This window comes from Apus apus, chromosome 3 (assembly GCF_020740795.1).
Source record: "Apus apus isolate bApuApu2 chromosome 3, bApuApu2.pri.cur, whole genome shotgun sequence".
Lineage (NCBI taxonomy): Eukaryota > Metazoa > Chordata > Aves > Apodiformes > Apodidae > Apus > Apus apus.
Window position 1 is genome coordinate 11,627,302 of NC_067284.1, and position 22,452 is coordinate 11,649,753.

The 22,452-nt window shown below is 36.7% G+C and overlaps 1 protein-coding gene across 2 annotated transcripts in view; it reads left to right on the forward strand.

The window, feature by feature from the left end:
- Positions 1-22,452, forward strand: part of RNGTT (RNA guanylyltransferase and 5'-phosphatase) — a 176,327-nt gene that overhangs the window by 8,128 nt on the left and 145,747 nt on the right. For both annotated transcript variants that reach the window (XM_051614993.1, XM_051614994.1), the window contains exons 3-8: positions 3,936-4,039; positions 4,182-4,270; positions 7,665-7,740; positions 10,299-10,548; positions 17,243-17,352; positions 18,033-18,134. In XM_051614993.1, coding sequence (XP_051470953.1) covers positions 3,936-4,039; positions 4,182-4,270; positions 7,665-7,740; positions 10,299-10,548; positions 17,243-17,352; positions 18,033-18,134 — 731 coding nt within the window. The remainder of the gene's footprint in view (positions 1-3,935; positions 4,040-4,181; positions 4,271-7,664; positions 7,741-10,298; positions 10,549-17,242; positions 17,353-18,032; positions 18,135-22,452) is intronic.

Below are 22,452 nucleotides of genomic sequence, written 5' to 3' on the forward strand. Positions count from 1 at the left end.
AGAAGATTAGCATTGTTTTATTTTTGGTTGTGTTTTATAAAACTAATCACACTAGTGACATTTTTTCTGCGGGTGTTGTTTTTTTTTTTGCCGTTCATCTAGATGGAATTAACTTTGAACTTGTTAAACAATATCAGAATAATCAGTTGACTAGAATATGGGAACCTTCATTTTATTAATCTTATTTAGGCTTAGGTGTAAAGTAGATGAGTGAGCTACTACTCCGTGTAGCAGCAATGCAAATACTTGTGAGTGTGTACCAAAGTATTATCAGTGAAGAACACGTGCCTGTTCTCAGGTGCTTGAACTGGTATGATTTTTCATGTTTAAATTTTAGATCCATGCATCTAAATTCTACTTGAGTTCCTCTTTTATGCATTATATTGTTTTTGAGTCTGACCTGCTTTTATGGGCATGCCTAGAAATTTTCCAAAACTAGTCTTATTCGTGGTTTAAAGTGATTCAAAATTCTGCATATTTTGAAGTTCTAGAGAACTTCAGAGACTTAACTCAAAATTTCTGACTATTCGCTTGTTAATGGTTTGTCACCAAAAAAGAAATCATAGTGAGCCTTTGTAGACTTTCCACTAGACACATTAAGCAATTGTATTGTATTGCAATACTACAAATTCCTCATGTCTTGAGTGACATCAGATGATTAGAATCTGATGGTACAATTAGAAGCATGAGGATCCCCACTCATAGTTTGGTAATCTGGGTTAACAAGCAGAATATAAAATTTCTCTCAAACTCTCTTATCAAATCAATATTGTCTTGAACTGTGATATCATTGCTAAATGTTTGCTATTTGAAAATGTACAATTTTTTATTTGCTAAGATATGCAATAGGTTACTGGAGAGCACTGTTTGTAGAACAGCAGTTTACCAATAGTCTGGCAATAAGATGAACAGGCAACTGAGGAGGTGCTGAAAAGTGGATTTTCCCCAGGCAAAAGTAGCTCACTGTGCCTGGTTCTCATCTTTTTACTGCAGTGTGTTTTACTGCTGATACTTAGCAGAATGAATCACTTCTCAAGCCTGGTTATTACTTAAGTCCATATAATTTATCTCCCAAATAAGAGACTTCAGCAGAAACTTCTAGATCTTGATTTTGGCAATACTGAGATATTGCTGCTACTACAGATTTTTGAAAGTACCAGTGGAGCATTTAAGACATCTGTCTGGGAGGAACTTTTTCTAACAAACTTTCTGCGTGATTCCTTTTCTCATGGAGCTGGTTGCAGGAAAACTGAATGCTAGAAACTGATTTGATAAGGGATAGCAACCCTGTTTTTCTTCTGGTTGCCAATATTGACATAGCATTTTAATGGTCTCATAAAAAAAATTGCAGGAGCACCTGGTGACAGTGTGAACTTTTTCTTTCTTTCTTGAGTAGGTTAGTACCTTTTTTGCATTATAGAAGGAACCTTTATTTCTGTTATGAAGAACTAGGACATCAGCTAACTAAAAAGAATGTTTGGGCAATTAGTATGCTCAAGTTACAATTTTCCTGTTAGGAAAGCTAGTCACTAGTTTTCCACCACGTTATTGTTTTCACAGATAAATTAAATCACTGATTTAAACTATTTTCCTCAAATAAGAAATGCAAGGAAAAAAAATGCTGGGACTGGAGAGATTTCAGTGTATTGTAGTGTACTCCCTCCCTCCTGGGGAGAATATTTTCAAGTCCAGTGTCTAATGAGAAACTTCTGGGGTCATACAAGGGGAGGAGGGCTAAGGCCATTTCATCGCACAGCAGCAGCAGAGTGTAGGCATTGATAGCTGGAGATAGCTTGAGTGTGAGAGAGTGAGGAAGAAGTCTATTAAAACGGTAGGAGGACATAGAGAGCCTGGACAAAATGGGTATAAGGCGAATGGAGGTGGTATGAAGATCTTGTTATTATTGTATGTAGATGAGAATTTCAAGTCATCGCTGAGCCTTTTTTTTCCAGTCGTCTTTTACAATTGGAAGCAGGAAGAATAGCTAGCTTCAATTGTGTTTCAATGTGGTGTCCAAGATTGGAGTGTTGCAACAGTCCTTGCAAGAAATAAATGTGTGTTTTAGTGAGAAGTGGCTCAACAATTTAAAAATTATTCTTTCTTCCAAAGCAGTGTCATCCAATGGGTGTGGTGGACTGAAAGATGTGATTAAAGCAAAAAATGTTGACTGGGGAAACAGCTTGGTGTTGTTTTTTTTTTTTCTCTCTTTTTTTTTTTTTTTTTTTTCCTGCAGTGAGTGGCTATTAGCTTAGTCTTCTACTAATGAAGTAGCTTGTATTTCTGTGAAACATAGTGATGAAAGCAAATAAGGCATTCTGAATATACAAAATTGAAGTAAACAAGGAGAAAACCAGAACTGGTTTGAATATTACACTACAAATGGTTAATGCTGCTTACATGATGTTATGGTTCTTTTTAATATCTGAGAGATAAAAGTATTATGAAAGTGCAGAAGTATTATAAAAGTATATAATTGGAACTTTGAATACTGTGGATAACTACCTCTGTAGATAGTGGGAATTTTGTCTTTGGAGTCTACTAAACAACATATCCATGTGAAACAGCTGCTTCTGAACTGTATTCCAGTCATAATTGGCATTTTTCTTTTTTTTTCTTGTCTGGAAGCAGTGTTTCAATTTATAATTCTTCCAACTGCACTGTGAATTATTGCCAGTCCATCGACCTTAACAGAAATAGAACCTGATCAAAATCCTTTTATTAGAATCTGCTGGAGTTTTAACTATATTGAAGCTGCAGTGTTCTGTGTTTTTGCATGCATAACATTCTTCAGTGTTAGTGTATTTTTAAGAGCACTACTGATGTATCTTAAAAAAAGACAAAGCTATGGAACAAGGGGTTTGCAAAAATGCCACTCTTAAAGTGCCTTTTAAAAAGACAGCTGGTTTCATGGTGAGGATCCTACTTGTAAGCGTGACATTCAGCAGTTTGACCAAAAGCAATTACTTTTGAGGCAGGAAACCAGAAATACTTTCAGTAGACAGGTGCATTAGTGAGCTGTTTCTGCACAGTAATATTGGGAGGCTTATGGCTGGTAGAAATTTTTTATGGACCAAGGATCAATAGGATGCACGTTACTGATGTTCTCTGTGTGTTGGATGCCACCCAGTGGAATTACTGCTTTCCATTTTGCTTTCAACAAACATTGTAACTTCCACAAGGCTGCTTTAGAAGACCCATTTTACAGATACAGAATATAAAAAGTAAGTTGGTGCACAAGGGGACACATTAGGGTAGAGTGGGGAAGGCAGCCTGAGTTCAGGTACGTTGTAACATCTGAGTGGTTGACACTTCCACTGTAATTACTGACAGCATCTTTGAAGATTTCAAGTTGTTTCACATTTTAGCTTTGAATAAAATATTTCAGAGAATTTAAGGGAATTTTTGTTTTAGACTAAAAAAATACGTAAGCTTGTCTTGCGCTCTTAATTTAGGGGGATGGGTAAATTAGCATGAGTTATTTTCTCTGAGAGTGTAGTTGCACATGAGTCTCAGTAGTCAGTTTTTCTTATTGTACTTCCACTGTGCCAGTATTTAATACTGTTCTACTTAAATTATAAGAGTGCCCAATTCCACCTTGTTTGTCTTTTAACATGTTAAAGTCATTCTTTACCATATACTTTATGCTTTTAGCAGATCTTACTTATTTAGAAACATTGGTGGGAACAAAGAAGTTTTTTAATTGATGACTAGTGCTAATTCAGACACGAGCTTTCCTAAAGAAACAGATTCTTGTGATGGTGATAAAATATGGATTTTATGAACAGATGCAATATTTAACAATTTTTAAACTTGCAACTGTAGCCTGCTGTTGCTTTTAATTTGAATGTTATTAGCTGTTTAGTATTTATGCACTGACATTTGAACCACATCTAAGTTTACTTTGATTTTTTGTTGTTGTTTTTTTTTTTTTTTAGGTTAAAATGGGTTTACTGGTAGACTTGACCAACACCACTAGATTCTATGATAGGAATGATATAGAAAAAGAGGGCATTAAATATATAAAGCTCCAGTGTAAAGGGTAAGTTGTCTGCACTTTTTTAATATTTAGCTTTTAATTTGAAAGATCGCATTGAAGTAATTACTTTTTTTTCCATTTTTATTTTTTTCCCTCCCTCTTCCCTTTCCCATAGTCTCCTAATCTGTGTGTTCCTGTTTTTCAGGCATGGTGAGTGCCCTACACCTGAGAATACAGAAACATTTATCCGTGTTTGTGAACACTTCAGTGATAAGAATCCCTCAGAGCTTATAGGTATGTTTCCTTGTGTTCTTTATATTCATCATTAGTTTTTACTGTTCATTTATTTCTTATTTATTTGTAACTGCAGGCTATTATTCTTCAAAGACTAAGCAAAGGAATTTCCTCAGCACAGTGTTAATGCATATATAGATTTGATTGCTTTTATTCCAGAAAGCAGTATGTTTCTGTTTTTCACAGAAACTAGGATGTTTGAGCATCTCTGAATTTGGTTGCAGCTATTGACTTAATACAGAAAATACACAGACTTCAGAACAGTCTACAAATACATGATTCTTGCTTTGTGTTTTTGTAACTTCTGCTGATACAAATGCAGGTGATGTATTGCTAAGTGTTGTTTTGGCACTTGATGGTCTGGCTTAGTTGGAGTCATGCTTGGTAACTGAATTATTAGAGAGTACCTGATTAATTGTTGGAAATTGGTCGTAAATGTTAGGTTAAGTTTTCCTTCTGTGTCACACTCTCTTGAGTGAATATTTGAATGTTCTTAACTGTAATTTTTTTTTTTTTTTTTACTCTGAGCATAGTTAGTTCTGACTTTAATGTTGGTGGCTTCTAGTTTTAGTTAAAACCATTTTATTCTGATTTCTGTTAAGCATATTAACTCGGTCTGCAAACTGTCAGAGACAAGGAATTACTTTGCAGCTGAGTTTCCAGAGTCAGAATGGGTGTTGTCCTCAAGCCTCTCTGATTATATACTCTGCAACGTTCCTGAATCTGAGTATCTGCCTACAAGTGCATGGAATCATTGTTTGTGTAGCTGTCATTGAGAAGAGCTTGATAAACTAAGCTGGTATGTTCATACCGTTCAGGATTTGTGCAGAATTACAGAATTAGACAATAGTTGGGGTTGTTGGAGGGAATCTGTGTAAATCAGCTAGTCAGGTGAAGCTACCCTTCCCTAGAGCAGGGCCAGCTAAAGCAATTTGCTCAGGACTGCTCCCATTTGGGTTTTAACCATCTCTCTGCCAGATAAAGCCAGTCTTACTACAGATGAGCCTAGGGGTGGTATGGTGGTCAGGTCAGCTAGTCAGGCAACCTTCCTGAAGACCCAGCTTAAATGCCTTTATACAAATGCACCCAGCATGGGGAATAAACAGGAGGAGTGAGAGATGAGGGTTAGCCTGCAGGGCTATGATCTCTTTGGCATCCCTGAGACATGGTGGGATGGCTCCTATGACTGGAGCGTTGGAATGGAGGGTTATAAACTCTTTAGGAAGGACAGGCAGGGAAGATGAGGTGGAGGTGTTGCCCTCTATGTCAAAGACCAGCTGGAGAGCATGGAGCTCTCCCTGGGGATGGATGAGGAGCTAACAGAGAGCTTATGGGTTAAAATTAAGGGGAAGAAAGGCCAAGGTGACATCACGGTGGGGGTTTGCTACAGGTTGCCTGAGCAGGAGGATAATATAGATGAGGCACTATATAGACAGATAGGAGCAGCTTCACATTCACAAGCCGTGGTCCTCATGGGAGACTTCAACCACTCAGTGGATAAGTAATTGGCTGGATGGCCACACCCAGAGAGTTGTGGTCAATGGCTCAATGTCCAAGTGGAGGCAGGTGACAAGTAGTGTCCCTCAGGGGTCAGTACTGGGACCAGTGCTTGTGTTGACTAAGCTTTTAAATAACGTGGTTTAGTCTTTCATTGTAAGTGGGAGAAATGTTGGGGTTTTCCGTTTCCCTTCCATGAATTATTGAAAAGTTGTTTCAAGTTTCCTCTGACGGAGCATCAGGGGGACTGGTGTGGAGCATGTTTTTATCAAAGGTGAAGGTAGTGTGCAGCAGTGATAGTACTGCACCCTGTGTGATCTTCCCTTCCAAGCCATTTGTCTCATCGCTGAAATGCATCTTACCTTTGCCATGTGTATAAAATTATTGACTTAACCTTGGTAGCAGTAACAGCTGCAGGACTTACTGATAGCAGTTGTGTGCAATTTCGTTTCCACTGTCAAGATTAGATATGAAGAGAGACTGAAATGGGAATGATAAGTGAACACAATTTTCTATTCAGCTAGAACAATATGGGATGGAAACTTTATTTTTGCAGCTTGAAGAACTGGAGTGTGCCTGCCAACCTTAAGGGAACCAAGTGCAAAAAGAATTTGCTTAAGCAGAAAACAAAGGAGAAGTGATTGAGGGGAAAAAATTCTCTAAGGAAGCTAAAATTAATTTTATTTGATGCAGGTTACACAGTTTTTAATAGTATTAAATAGAATGAGTGAATCTGAGAAATTCATAGTAGTTTTTGCTGTGCTTTATGGAGAAGGGAAGCTTGGTGGGGTGAGCACAAAACCCAACCCTGACACAGGTGGTATGTGTTTTTGTTTACCTGTAGAAAGTTTCTGGATTTTACCAGTCTACTCTTTGTAGGCATTTTTTGGATCTCCAGTAAAAAAATAAATAAAATAAATACTTGCAGTGTAGGGAAGCATGTAGAAGAAAAGATAGATACTCACATACTGTCTGAATAAGCATCAAGTCAATTGTTGCTAAAATAACTTGGTAGAAAAACTAACATAACTATGGTAGAAAAAAAAGGAAATCAATACAAGCTTAAATAACTTGCTTTATGATTGTGTTTGGTTTTAGTGAATACTCTGATATTTAAAATGCAGTGTGAGGAAGAGGCAAAATCTTGCCTGAGTCCTTCACAGCGTTTTTAGCAGCACACATTTTCAGTCTGACTTACTTAACACTAGATGGTGCTGCTGCCTTGAGAGAGAAAAAATGCATTTCAGTCTTCCACTGCTGTCACTGGGAAATGAATTCAGTAAAATTGAGGCTGAAGACTTAGTTCTTTTTTTTTTTTTTTCTTACATTGATAAATAATTCTAGGTGATTACACTGTTGTGTAGTTTTCTCTTTGTAGTAGTTTTTCAAAATTAGTATGTCTGGTCTTGGCATGGTAATAGAAAATTTGAAATAGGATTGTGCTCTATTGACACTGCTTTCAAGTTTGAGGTGCAGTAATCTGGATAGGACTTTCATGCCTGATGGTGTGAAATGAATGTAATGCCTGTTGGACCCACTAAAAGCACAATTATTGAATTTGATTTTATTGTCTTTTGATAAGCATTTGAGCAGTCATAAGAAATACTTTGAATCTGATCTGTATTAGCCATATTGCAGTTGCATTAAGTTTGTCATCTTCAGTTGGGATAAACTGAAGTATTCTATACTCTTGTTGCTAATAATTTGCAGAAAGAATATAGTAAATTCTTTTTTTAGGTTCATGTGCCTTACATTTTCTGGGCTGCCTTGGTGGGAATAGAGTGGACTCTTTAATGTTACTGATGAAGGTAGAAGGATCTAAAAACACACTTGTGAAATTAAAGCATGTTTATTAAACTACTTGTAAATAATTATGCCCTTTTCTTTTCTTGTATAGGTGTCCATTGCACACATGGTTTCAACAGAACTGGATTTCTGATCTGTGCCTTTCTGGTTGAGAAGCTGGACTGGAGGTAACTTTGAATGTTAATTCCTAGAGATTTGTGAAGAGTGGCCAAAGGCATATTCTATATGTTTTACTCTTTTTCCTGACAGCTATCCTAATGTATTCACTGATTCTTATTTTAAAGCTGCCTACTGACCTTGAGCAAATAACCTATATTAACATTATTTATATAATCCCTTGTTATCTTAGCCTGTTTCAGTCAAGCTTTCCAGCTACAATAAAGTCCTGTAGAATATAAGTCAGCTGTACCTGCTGTGTGTTGGCTTTTAGGAATATGTATGTTGTATTGTTCTCTTCCCTGTGAAATGTCCCATAGATGAGCTAGAGCAGCAGCAGTGACATACTCGCTTCTGAAATGCTGGGGGGAGACAAAGTCCTTGTTTCCAGTGGCTTGTTTGGCTAAAGCCTACAACATGCTTCTATATGGACTCACCTGGCTTTTTTATTATTAAAAAATGCTGGTGCCTTCATAGAGTAATCATCTTTTTTCTAATAACATTAGTGTACCTAAAAAATTGCCTGTACAGTGCTGGTGGGCATGACTTCTGCATGCTTGGTACTATTCACAAAACACTGTTTCATTCCTGATGGGGTCCCATGCAAGGCATGTTTCTTTACAAGCCCCTTAAGCATTCTGATGGCATTTCTTGTATGGTCCTTTAAATGAAGAAAATTCTACTCCTGTTGAAGCATTTTCTTAAGACTGGACATACAGTTATTTGATGCTCAGCATGCATGTACAAGCTGTTTGCTAAAACTAGGTCATTGTTCTCTGTTAGTAAATTAGGAATGAAGACATTGGAGTAATGGAGACAGAACACCATTAGTAGTGGGTGGCTGAATCCTGGCAGAATCTTAGCTGAGTATAGGAAGTAGACACAAACACAAATATCTCTGTAGTTATCTCAAGTTATTCCTATGAACTATCAAATTTGTATGCTTTTAATCTAACAATTTTAAAGCAGCATGCAATAATCAGACTCAGAATTGATCCTTTGTTCTGAAGAGGAGATGCACTTGAAACCATTTGAATCCCCTGCTTTTATGCAGCCTCTCTTTATTTTAAAACCTCTATGGGAAAAGCCTTAAAACTTAACAACCATGTCTTTTTTTTTGTTTTGTTTTTTTTTCACCACCCTTTCTTTCTTTATTTCTTCATTTGGGTAGGTAATTGTATCAAGTTTATTAATCTTATTCAGATTTATTTATTTTGTAACAGAACACCCAGATATCGCCTGGTAGGGAAAAATGTCCACAGGAAAAGAATGAATTTTAGCAAGGTGGTAGTTAATGCTACACATTGCATCAAGATAAGTGCAAGTTGCTATATCATCCTTCAGAATAAGGCACTGTTATTTGCTGATGAGGAGATAAGATTTTCCTGATGGAAAAATCCATCCATATTCATTCCTTAATCATATGATACAGGAATGCTGGTGATGTATTGTGAATACTGAGGTGTGCTTTATAGTTAGTTTAAAGGAAGATGATCCAGACTGGAAGCTCTTCAGCTAGAGATCAGATACCCTACTCAATTCTCTTTTTCACAATTCATTTTTCCCAAAGACTGCTATGTTTCTAGAATTAGCAGAATGTTTCTTTCAGCTAGGTTACTGTGGTTGAAATCTGTGCTGCCTCTTTTGCCTTTCATTGCCGTCTATTCCAGAACAGTATAGAGTTCCTCTGATATTGTCAAAAACAAATGTATGATAGTGATAGTCTGACTCTGGAAAATGTTTTGTTTTCTACTTACCAGACAAAAAAGAGCCTTTTAATTTAAATTCTTTTTTCTATTTTAGCTCTCTGTTTTCCTCATTCCAGTGGCAGGGTATTTTCTTACCTGCAAAAAATTATTTTCACAGCATGTAATACGTTTTTTTTGTTCCAGCTTTGAATATGTGCTTGTCAAGAAGCTTAGGAAGGACAATGTACCTTTTGTGATTTCTCCTCACTTACATTTAGCAAGATTTCTAAATGTTTCTAAATGGAGCATTACTTCTTGTAGCCATGAAAAACTGAAGACAGAATTATGTCCAGTATTTTCAGTTAAACATTCCAAAAGATGAGGATGCTTTTTCTCAGTGTGATGATAAAACCTCTAATGAAGGAAAGATAGTTTTTAGAGTAGGAAATGTATCTGTATTCAAATCTGAACACTTGCATTTTTCTTCATTTAGTTTGTTAATCTTTTTCTGTGGTCTTTTTTGTCTTCCTTCAGTCCTTAAGTATTTACTTAAATGTCACTCCTTCCCCTTCTGTAGCAATAACAGAAGTTTTACCTAGGTGGCCAGCAAGCCACTGTTAGCTATGAGAAGGAGATGAAGCAGTGCAAGTTACTTCTGTGAACGCACATAGCACCTACACGTTTATGCAGAATCTTCTGCAAGTTCAACTGTTGCCAGGCTGATCTAAGCTGATGTTTCAAGTATAATGAATGTTTTTGCAATTACTAGCTTGGAATTTGCATTGATTCTCAGTCCCAACGATCTTATGTTTGGTAAGGCATAACGTAACTAAAACATGTACGTTGAGAATCCAGAGTAATTTTCAGTTTTCCTTTGACAGTATCGAGGCTGCTGTGGCTACTTTTGCTCAGGCTAGACCACCAGGTATTTACAAAGGTGACTATTTGAAGGAATTGTTTCGTCGTTACGGAGATGAAGATGATGCACCATCACCACCTGAGCTACCAGAGTGGTGCTTTGATGAAGATGAAGAGGAGGATGATGATAATGGTAAAATGGGAGGCCAAGAAACAGAACCTGGGTCATCAAGCTCTTCCTTTGGCAAGAGGAGAAAAGAACGCCTAAAACTGGTATTTTTTTATTAAGAACTTAATATTTTAGTTGTTGAAGTGAATTTCATAAACTCATAGTCATCAATTACTGCATAATACGTGCTATACAAGGGTCAGTGCTCTTGCAAATGAGAACTGGTAAGTATTGTCTCTAGCCAGTAAAAACTGGTAGATACATTGCAGGCTTTCTTAAATTTTCTAGTTGAACCTTGAACTTTAACACTCAACACCTCAACTATTCCAGTTGTAAAAATGATGTGACATTTTTCTAATACAGCCTTTTTTTTAGGCTTGAGATAGTAAAGCACTTTTAAAATTATTCACTTGTGTGTAGAGGTGAAATGTTACGGAAGGTGTTTGTAAATATTTTTTACTTGGTTTTTGAAGCTACATGGATGAAATACAATTTTTTAAAAAATTCAGTGCTTATTTTGGTAAATACTCTTACTTTCAGAAATTCTGGAGGATTCAGAAGCAAATTAGCAAAACCAATATGAGCTGAAAAACCCCAAGGCAGCTTTGAAATGACGTTTTCTTCAAAGCTGTTTTAACTGTATAATAAGAAATATGGCTGACCACTTATTGTGATTATTTTGATATACAACTGCATAATTCTGATGAAATAAGTTACTGTAGTTGCCATATTACAGAACTAATACTCAAAGATAAAAAAATACATGTAGGCTCTAAAGACTCAGTTGTCTCCAAGTTCCTGACTCTTTTTTTTATTTGCAGATAAAGTAGGAGAGAATGTTGCTGTGTGTGCAAAGATAGTTTTAGTTCTTTTTGCAAAAAAATTGAACTTAATTATTTTACTTGTCTGCTGAGGTGTGTTTGTTTGCAAACACTGCGAAATCCTCATGTGAAATAATGCTGCAAAAATGCATATTGTTGTTATTGCAGCTGCTCAACATGTTTTACAAATGGAGTAGGGAAGAAATTAGCCTGAAAAGGATACAGAATCTAATACAAAGAAACCAGATGAACTTTGAAAACTTTAAAATGGTCTATCATGTGAAATAAAAAATTGCCAATGCTGTAAAAACCCTGTAGAAAAAAACCCAAATCACTGTGAAAAATTAATAGTTAAAATATATTCAGGGATATAGCCACTACCTTTATTAGTCTTGTGGTAAAAACATTGTTATCTAAAAAGATGTATTTGGGCTGCAACCTCAGAACTGTTTTTTTGACTTGCCTTTTGTAAGGCATTAGCAACTGAGGTGTGATGGGGAGGTCAAGTGATGACCTGTTTTCAGCAAGTGTAAAACTAAACTGGTCTGTTTAATGGGAATCAGGTCACTGGCTTCCCAGGCTTTTTCTTATCTGCCACCATAATTTTTTTGAAAGCTGGAAGCTAAATTATACGAATAAGCATATTAATAACTAAAAGTGAATAATGAACTAGAGAATTTATGAAAGAAAGAATAATCTAGTTAATATGCATATTCGTATAATTCAGTTTTGCAGCTCTGGAGGAACATTCTTTGACATGAAGAGGAGGAATGGGGAGGATTCTTTACCGTGGTTCTTGGCTGGCAGATTGGACTGCTTCTTTACTCAGTAGAGATGGGTAAAATCTATTTGTGATTCCTTGTAAATATGTGATCTACAGGGGGAATGTTTATCAGGTAAATACCTCTTGCTCAGATTTTCTTATTTCACTGTCTAAGGGGCTAAATTTTCAGCATTATGTTGATTACCCGCAGCAGATGTTTTCAGTCTTCTAATTTGACTCTTTCTGTAAACATCTAGGTGTAATTAGTGTCAAACTAGATGTTGCTGTGCTGACAGTGATGTCCTGAAATACTTTCATTTTGACCCAAAACTTTGTGGGAATAGAAAAAGAGCTTAGGGGCAGAGGAGGAAACACCTTCCAGGCATCTTGCCAGGATAACAAGTTGTCAAAAGGAACTACCCAGCAGTTAGTGAAGTTAGCAGGCTGTCCATTTCAGAAATTCCATCTTGGATGTGAGGAGCTTTACAGCAACATCTTTCACTAAAACTTCCAAATTTTGATGTCAAAGTCTTGAAAGCCTTTCTTCTCTACATGACAGAAACTGTGGGAACTGTTAGAACAAAATGCCATGATTACACTTTCCTTTGTCATCACCCAAATGTCGTTGACAGGTAACAAGGGTAGCCTCAGATGCTACACAGGAAATCTGGATGCATTTGAAGTTCATCAGTGTGTGTCATAGTGATTGTAACTTTGGAGCAACAATGTTAACTGACACTCAGAATCTTGCTGCAGGAAAAATAATCTGCTGGGAAAAAACACTTGATTTTGCAAATAGGACAAAAAGTTTCAATCTGCAGAACCTTCAAACTTTTCCTGGGTCAGCTGGATCTTTTACTGTTTATTAAGGAATGCCATCTGTTCTAGTCCCATGTCAGTTGCATGTTTCTCAGGCATTACAGGGTGTATTACATAGCGCTTCTAAAACGGATGGTTACATCTCAAACTGTCTGGAATAGATGGTAGCTGTTAATTATTTTCTTCATGATTTTGAGTGCAGGTGTCTTGTCATCTGCAAGACAGAGTGAAACCATTAAACTCATGGTTGACATGGTTAGCGAGGGTAATATTTATTATTTAACTTTCAAAGTACATTATTCTATATATTAGTGACTTTAGTTTTTTCTACTTTTTTGCCAAAGTTTAATCCCTATACTCACAATTTTGCCCTTCGGTGTCTTGATGAATATAGGAAAAAGACTATTTTCTGATATTGCAGGAGCATTAAATGTACTTGCATATGGATGTAATTTTCTTTTAGTTTTCTCTTTTTCCATATTAAATGCCAATTTGCTCACTTTTTCCCTGCATTCCATTTTTCATACTGCTGACCATTCTTGTGATTCTTTTTATTCTGTCATGGTGACTTGTGTTTTTCTGAGACTGTGGTGCCAATAATTGAGCACAGGCCTCTAGTTGGGACCACACTAATGCTTAATAGGGAGGAACTAATTTCACGTGTCTTAAGGCTAATACTTCTGTTCATATGTGTCATGATAATTGCGTTTTACATGACAGAATAATACTAATTCAGTTTTTGGTCTCTTGCTACCTCCATATCTTTTTCCCTAATTATATACCAGTGTGTGTTTGTGTAATTGCTGATTCCTTATTAAATGTGGAACTTTCTTTATACTGAATTGCACCGTGTTTTTTCCAGCCTATTTGTAAAATTAAGGTTAATGCTGAATTCTTAAGCTACCATCACAGTGTGTATCCCTGTTACTAAATTCATGGATGTCACAAAAATAAGCATATGCTAGTAGGAAATTGAGGGAAAGTAAATGAATTCTCTTAAACCTAAACCAGACCCTGCAGGTACTCCTAAAAATAATCTTCCATTTAATTATTGAACCATTAAATCTGAACCTGGTTTTGAAACAGGTTGCTCTTCTCTTCTGTAGAAGTTGTCTCCCTGATGTTTTCTGAGTTCCTCTATGAGAGCAAGACAAGCAAAGAGAAAAAACTAGTAAAGACAAAATCCAGCATCAGATGATGTGATTTTTTTTTTTTCCTGCTTCTCCCAATTCTGTGAAGCCTGTCTCAGCACCAAAACCAAGTGATTAGTTGAACACTGTTGTTCCTGAGTGACAGTGTGATTTTGTTCCATCTTCTTTGCTTCTACATGCCTAGAGGTCTTGTATTTCTAGGTATTAAATCTTCAGCTGATCAGTGTCGCTCCCTAGCTCTCCCTTCCTCTCCTTCAGAAGATGCAGACCTTCTCTCTTCCTGACATATTCTGGAATGTTTCTTGTCCCCTGGAAGGCAGTCTCTGAGCATGCTGGCAGTCAGTCAAGTCTGAGTAGCTGAAGGTGGCTCTCACCCAGGCCTGGTGATAGCCATTAGGGTCAGGGAGGTGTGTGTTTAGGGCTGTTCCCACTCACCCACTCCTCCAGATGGCATTTAGGATCTGAAACAACACAAGATGATACACATTACCACTTCTCCTTCAGCTTAAGTGAAGAGACACAGTGGCAAGTGGAGAAAGTTTGATTAGTACAGATGATGTGAAGGTTGTGCTGAGTGTGAAGCCTAAGTGCATGTAGTTACCTTGGATCCATTGGGGCTTTTAAGTCTTGACTTCATAGTGTGAGAAACGTCTGTTGTGCCAATGAACAGGCCCACACAGGTCCTTCAGCGAAGCACAGTTTATTTACATTCTTGCAAGAATGGGTGACCTAAACAAGTAGGCACACCCATAGCAAGGTGAATAATGGTTTATATTCCCTATTCCCGATGCAAAGTTCCCTCCCCTGTTTCCCCACGGGCTGGGTACTCCAGAGTTTACAGCCTATCCCACGCTTCAAATTATCCTCTAAGTTTCCCGCCCCTGTTTACACATTCCATTCTAGCAGTTTACTTTTTACCTTTTAAGGTAAAATTTTGACCTTTCTTGCCCCCTTGGCTGTCTTCCTAATTAACAGGATGACTGGTGTCATCCTGCCCTGAGGAGCAACATAGAAGTAGCTTTGTTCGGCCTTATCTTGGGCCATAAATCCTTCTCCATGTTCAGATCCCCCAGATGGAGCCCAATTAAGTCCCTCAGTTTCTTGGGCCATAAACCAGTCCAGATGTCATTGGAATGTGCAGATATCTCACTTATCTCAAGCAAACTATTATATTCCTAACACTAAAGTATATATATATATATATATGTGAACCAAACCCAACACTATGTTTCTAACACTAGAATTCAAAATCAACACTACATTTCATTTCTAACAATAGCAGCACTTGAGGTGCTTCTGCTGAGCTGACTGCACTGGTATCTCTGCACCATATTTCCTTGGGGGGTTGTTACCTCAACAGTGGTGCAGACAGTGCATGCATCTGGCTCAGTTTTGGCTCCTTATCCAGGGAAATGTTCTCAGGGCTGAGCTAGCCAAGCACGAATGCCCAAGTGAATCACCTTGTTTTCATAGTTGATTGGCCAGAGACACTTTCAAATGGCAGGCACCGATTTCATGTTTATGATTTTCTGGTTTCTGGAAAATCTTTCCTGTTGCCTGCCTTTTCCTTTCATCTTAGCAGTTGTATTGCTGACGTGCTCTGCCATTACTCTTGAGAAGCAAGGCACAACTGTCTTCCTTTATTTCATGGTGCTCTCGACCACTTACTCAGAATTCAGACAACATGCTGACCAGGCATGTGTGGCTGTCTGACCCCTCCCCCAGTCACCTCTGTACTGTTGCACCCCTGGGTGCCCAGAGAAATAATATGGCATAAGTGCTGCACTGAAAGTCAGTGGAGCTTAAGGTTATGAACTAGTATATTTCTTCAGAATGTTCTATTCTCAGAATATGAATTGGTGGTGCAACTGAGCCAATTTTCAGTAAATGGAGGATGAAAACTGAAAACTCCTGTCCTGCTTTTCCTGCACTCCCTGTGTTCCTTTTTCTTCCCCTGTGCAGGCACTAGTGCTGACTCATCCCATGATGAGCTAGTTTCAGTTACTAATTTGGCAAAAAATTACTAATTTATGATGTTATTTTTGCCAACCTAGTTTGTAGACTTGCTCAAGAGTAGAACAAATGAGTTCCATGGTGTGTGGAAAGAGCAAAAAGGCTCCTTTCATCAGTATTATGCAGGTAGGTTTGTTAAGACAAGTTTCAAGCATTGTAGAAAACAGATACAAAATACTGGTATCTTCATCTGCAGGATTCATAGCCCAACAGGTGAAGCTTTATGCTCTGTTCCTTCTTATTCTGCATTGAGAAATTATCTGAGGTGCTGTAGAAGTAAGTCTGCTCAGTTTGGGATCTCTATACTAACCTTAATTACATATCTTGGTAGATCTGAAGGCTTTAATGTGTTCTGTTGTGCAGAATTTGTTTTTATTCCACTTGGTGTCAAACTTTCTCAGGAATATACAAGTTAATTTAGAGTTTTATTTTCAATATTCTTTTATTGATCTTTACTTTGGCTTTTCTATGACATCCAGGGTAACACCTCCACTTTAGTAACCTGATTTAGATTGAGAATTGTCAATGTCTATTTTTATACAAATACTTTGTTACAAACCAGCTGTTTATGTTTTCTCTTTTGTAAATAAATCTGTCCTAGATCAACAGAGAACCCTCAAAGTTTGATGCTGCATAAGTATATTCATTCTTTAAATTTTTTCCTGAGTTCTGAGTCATATAAGGTGGTACATCACTCAGTTAGAAGTGGAATCCTTATAACTGAACTTCTTGTACTGGAATTGCTATCTAGGTCTGATAAAATTAACAGAATTAATTTAAAACATGAATCTCAAGGATTTGCAGGGAGAAAAGTAGAACTTAAAGTCTTTGTCGGCCGAGATGTTTGTTTTAAAAAAAATACACACCAAAAACCTTGTGTAAAGATGTTTCCCAATGACTTTAATGCACTAATTACCAAGCTGCTTAGGTTTATCTCATGTCACTTACCATTTACCTTCTTCTAAATTTAAAAAAGAGTATTTTTTTTCCCCCCCCCATAAATAATTCTTTTAAGTTCCTGAGTTCATAGTGTGGATCACCAGTGATTTTACTGGCAAAGCTCAGCTGATGTATTTTGGTACTTAAATTAAATGTTCCTTAGAGATTTATTCCTAAGCTAGTATTGCTTTTAAGGGTCAAGTTGTAAAAACAGGCTTAATCTTGTATTGACGTGTTCTGATCTGCTTTTATGAAGACTGAAATACTAATTTTACATATTTTTTTTATTTAGGGTGCAATTTTTTTGGAAGGAATAACAGTTAAATGTGTGACGCAGGTGACAACACAACCAAAGTTAGGAGGAATACAGCAAAAATGTCAGCAGTTCTGTGGATGGGAAGGGTATGAGTACATTTAGAACATTTGTATTTATATTGTCTAGAAATAAGTGTAATGTTTTTAGTTTTGCAGAAGGAAACTGCTTATTGTAAAAGTGAATTGCTTTTCCGTTGAGGTGACAAAATGTATTCACGTGAATTATTGCCTTGCAAATTCCAGACATGGTTTAGTCCAGGTGTTTGTGTAAAATCCAGTGCTTGCTCGAGCAGTAGACTTATTTATACAACTGCTGTTAGGCTTCAGTATTGAGGTGTAATACTCGTTTGTATAGCCAACTTGATATTTGTGTACAGTGTTAATGAGAATGTTGATTTTAATGTCTCCGATTCTGAACACCTCCTCCCTAAAGCTAAGGATCCAGAGAGTTACTCACGGTGCTTCCTAACTTGCTGGTTATTACAGTTCCTGTAGTGCTTATAATTTTGAATTCAAATATCTCTTTTTCTGAAGTTAAAACTTCAAAGTCCCACATAATTGAGTATTTTGTCATAAGCAAATACCCTTGTACTTGCGTTTGATTCCTCTTGCAAAAGACCTTATAGGAGAAGATGTTCTAAACCAAAGTTAACCTTGTGGCAAGTCTGGTACAAGGTGTGACTTCTAAGGTAAAAAATGAATGGCCTTGTGTAACTATTCATTGCAGCACATTAGTAAAAATGGTTCTTTTTTTTTCTTTTATTTAGGTCTGGATTCCCTGGAGCACAGCCTGTTTCCATGGACAAACAAAATATTAAATTTTTGGAGCAGAAGCCATACAAAGTTAGCTGGAAAGCAGACGGCACTCGGTAAGTTAATCTTAAATGAAAAAGTAACACCCAGTAAATTGGGTATATGGTTTGTATTTTCTCAAGGGAGTGAATTCACTTGAACAAGGGGCAAAGCATAACAAAACCGACTCAAAAAATTCATTGTTTGCTGTCTTGGTACCCACTGCTGAAATTTGAGGCCAAGTTTCTTTTTAGCAGCTGTTCTGCAGACTGACTATAAATGTATGTACTTTTATTCTTCTCCATAACCTTTGCCTGTCTGTCAGTTGAGACTTGCCATCAAGGTCTTAGACTAATCTTAGATAAAAGTAAGAGTTTGTTAAGCTGAATAATTTGTCTGTAAAAGCTAAATAAAACCTTCTAATTGATCCTTCAGAAGCTGGCTACTATTAGAAATTTCATAGGTATTTTTTATTCATACCGTATCCTTAGTTCAAGTTTGTGGTTCTGGTCAAAGAGTGAGCAGTTTCATCTTCCCTCACCAGTTCTCTTACATTCATTGAAGAGGTGACTTTTTTCTAATTACAGACTGCAACCCGATGGGATTGTTGTGTTGAACCTCTTCAGTGTTCTGTTGTGAAATTCATGCTTGTATTTAATATCTCCAATATTCTCAAGCTAGCATTTCAAAGTAAGAGAAATGCCATACAGCATCAAATACAGAATGGCAAAGCACTTTTTTGTCTGATTATAACTGGTTTAGATAAGTCACAACTTCATGAAACTCAGTTATCTAAACAACTGCATCTGGTATCACGGGGTTTTCTTTGTCTCATATGAAAAAGCCACGTGGCACTGAGTCTCTTGCCTCTACAGCCAGCAGCTTGGTTGACGGGCAGAAAGCATTTGCTATTCACATTGAAATAAAACTCCACTGAGGTACCCCCTTTTCCTTGGACTCTTGCTAAGAGGTACTGTGGCTCTTCATACAAACCAGTCTTTCTTGAATAAAATTCAAAACCTCCAAAATGGTACTTATTTTCATAGGACAGAATATTTTAATAGGTTGGAACAGCTGTGAAATTATGGCTGTTTTCTTGAGGTTTTGAAATAACTGATGAGGACTGATACTCTCAGCTTCTGTTTTTCTTCAGTATTTCTGGATTAAAAACTAAAATGAAGAATCCCAGATTTGAATGGAAATGGTTTTAACCTATGCTACTCATAGCATTCAGAGCACAATCTTTCTTTTCGTTGTGGCTGCTATCTTAGGGTAATTAATAATAGTCAGTAGTGTCTTAGTAACAGGAGGAATTGAAATTGTGTGACACATCTAATTAATTTCAATAGCTTAATTCTTTGCATACAGTAGCATTTAAGCAATTGCAGTCTGTGCTAAGTGGAATAACTTTAGTTGTTATTAACTTAGAAAAATGAGTAGATTTTTAACTTGCTTTGACTTGATGAGAAAAGGTGCAGTAACAATGAATACAAACATGGTAAGAGTACTGTTTCATTTGTGCGTGGTGCTTTAGAATAGCAAAAGAGTTCAGTGTTCACAGATGTAGAAGGCCTCAGTTATGTGGAGAAATTTATGTTTTCAAAAATAGGAGGTAAGAATTTTTGTTTTCAGACTGGTAAAGTTAAAATACTGGTTTGTATCTAGGTATGGGCAAAAGAAGCTTTCTTTTGGCAGTGCAGTGGAAAGCATTCTCCTTTCCATGTGCTGAGACAACAACGTAAAGTTTTAATACTAAGTAAAGAAACAGTGTAGGCTGTCCTCTAAAGTTGTTCCTGCATTCTTTATTTTAGAATCATAGAATCACTAAGGTTGGAAAAGACCTCTTAGATTATCAAGTCCAACTGTCAGCCCGACACCACCATGCTCACTAAACTAAGTCCTGAAGTTCTACAATAACATGTTATTTGAACACCTCCAGGAATGGTGACTCCACCACTTCCCTGGGCAACCTGCTAGGCTTTTTGTTAGGTTTGTTATCTTTAGTAAAAAAATGGAGTATCTGAGATAATTAAAAGCCTGGAAAGGATGGGGAATTGGGTGTCTCAGGAGAATTACCAAGTGGCTCTGCATGCAGTCAGTCAGGATTCAGCACAATTCAGCCAGAACTAAGAGGTCTTCTGTACAAAAAAAAAAAAACCCTCAGGTGTTTCTCATCTGTGGAGTTAGTACTTCAGAGATTTATTAGCTTGAGCAGAGCATGTTGTGAAAACACAAGGTAAGCTTTCACTCAGCATGGCATCCAGGCTTTAGGGGTGGGAACAGCTGGCTTGCTGACACTGACTGGCTGGCTGACCTGGGTGGGGTGTGAGGTGACAAGAGATACGGTGCTGGGAGCCGCAAGCTCATTCTCAGAGCGGTACAGTGCTCTCAGAAGCTGCTGAGCGTAAACAAATGAACTTGGCCAATTTGAACTGGTCATGCAAAGAGCCAGATGGGAGTCTTTGCATTTATTATGCTTTTAATCCACATTCCAGACATATTGCCAGTGAACTTGACTTGTATAACTATGAAAATATGTTTACAAAGTATTAATGTCCTGTGCAGCTCAGATGTTGGCAATCCTTGCCTTTTTTCACAGCTTAGTCCTTTGGGAAGCCTTTGTTTAAGGTATTGGTTTACACTAGTGTTTTAGTATGCATTAAAGATGGTTTATGGAAATGTTTTAATGTAATTTAAGCCTATTGCTTCAAGAACTAGCAATAGCAGAAAATAATTATGTTTTAAAAATAATTTCATTATAGAAGGCCATTTAGTATTAAAAGAAAAAATGGCTTCATCTGCAGTGTCTCCAGTGTGTATTGTTATTGAAGAATAAGCTGTTCAAAATGGTGGGTCATTAGCTAATACAGTTTCATATGTCTTAGAGCAAATACTAAGATGCTGTAAAATCACAATTATTGCTGTTCCATAGGGTTTCACACTATTTTTCCACATTTTTTTGTTTATATTTAATATGATGAGTCTTTTTGTCATGTCTGAAATTATTAATTTAGAAAATTGAAGTCTTGTGGAATATTCTCATTTTCTAGCTTGAATATACTGGATTCTGAATTCTGATTACTAGAATCATTATATAGAAAACAGTAGTGTACCTGAAAGTTGAATTTTGTGAAAGAAATACAATTCTTTACAGGAATTTTCAGTATTTTGGACATACTGTCCTGTGTTTTTAGAGTTCTAGAGTGCTGACAACACAGAATGGTTGAAGACTAAAATAGGGGGAACTAAATAGTTCTTTTACATTTTCTTAAAGCATCATAACTTGTAGTTGCTTATGGAGATACACAGACTGATAGATATATTCAGATAAAAAAATGGCACTACAGAGATTAATGAAATTCAGCTGAAAGAATGTTGTGAAAGAGAGATTAAAGATGAAAACCTGAGCTCTTATTTGGACATTGAGACGCTGTGCATGATAGTTACCCTAATCAACAAATGAAAATGACTGTACCATTTTTTACATTGGACATGCTTCTAATTATTTCGTTGTTCTCCAATGATCTCCAGACTCCATATGCAATTAAACAGATTTTCATTAATTATTCTGAATGCTTGTTTAGACAAGCATGACCTTCCTGAATTTAATATTAAGATATCAATTAGTGGATATCCATTTATGGATCCTCTGCTTACTTTATCTGGAGATGAAACCTCTGTCATCAAATACCTCTGAAGCTATTCTGTTAAGTGTGGTTTAGATGCAGGGTTTTTCTATTACAGTATTATTTGGCTTGCATGCTCTTTTGTTTTGTTTTCTCTCTCTTTGCATAAAAAGCACTGCTGTTTTATCGACCTGATTAGATCTGGAGAAAAGCAGATGCTTCATACTGTATTTTCTCACTTAAATAAAACAGTCGCATCCCAGTTCATAGCAATATTTGCTCAACTTTGCCAAACTTCTGTAATTTCACAATTTCTGCGTATCTGCATTTTATTCCTGCACCAATAGTTTTCTCTAGAGGTGTCATTGCTGAAGCCTTTATTTGTAGATTGTCTGAACTGACATGTAGTGTCAGTGAGTTCATTGAGGACTTTTACTTTTCTCCAAAGACATTTTCTATTCCTAGATGTCAAGTGGAGCTGAACTTTCACCCTTCTGGTTTAAGACCTCTGTTGTTGTTATGCTTGTTTGTTTTTCAGTGGTAGAACAGTGCATGTTTTCTTGCTTTCTTTATATTGTTCTGTTTTTCTACCCATAATTTTTTGAAAAAAGAAAAAAGTATTTCCCTCATTGAAAGATCATTTATCATCTTGCATTGTCTAAATAAGGTGAAATAAAATTAAATTATTTCACAGTGATTCTATAAAATATTTTGGAGAAATTTACTGGACATTTACTGGCTTAATATTTTACACAATGTAAATGTGTGG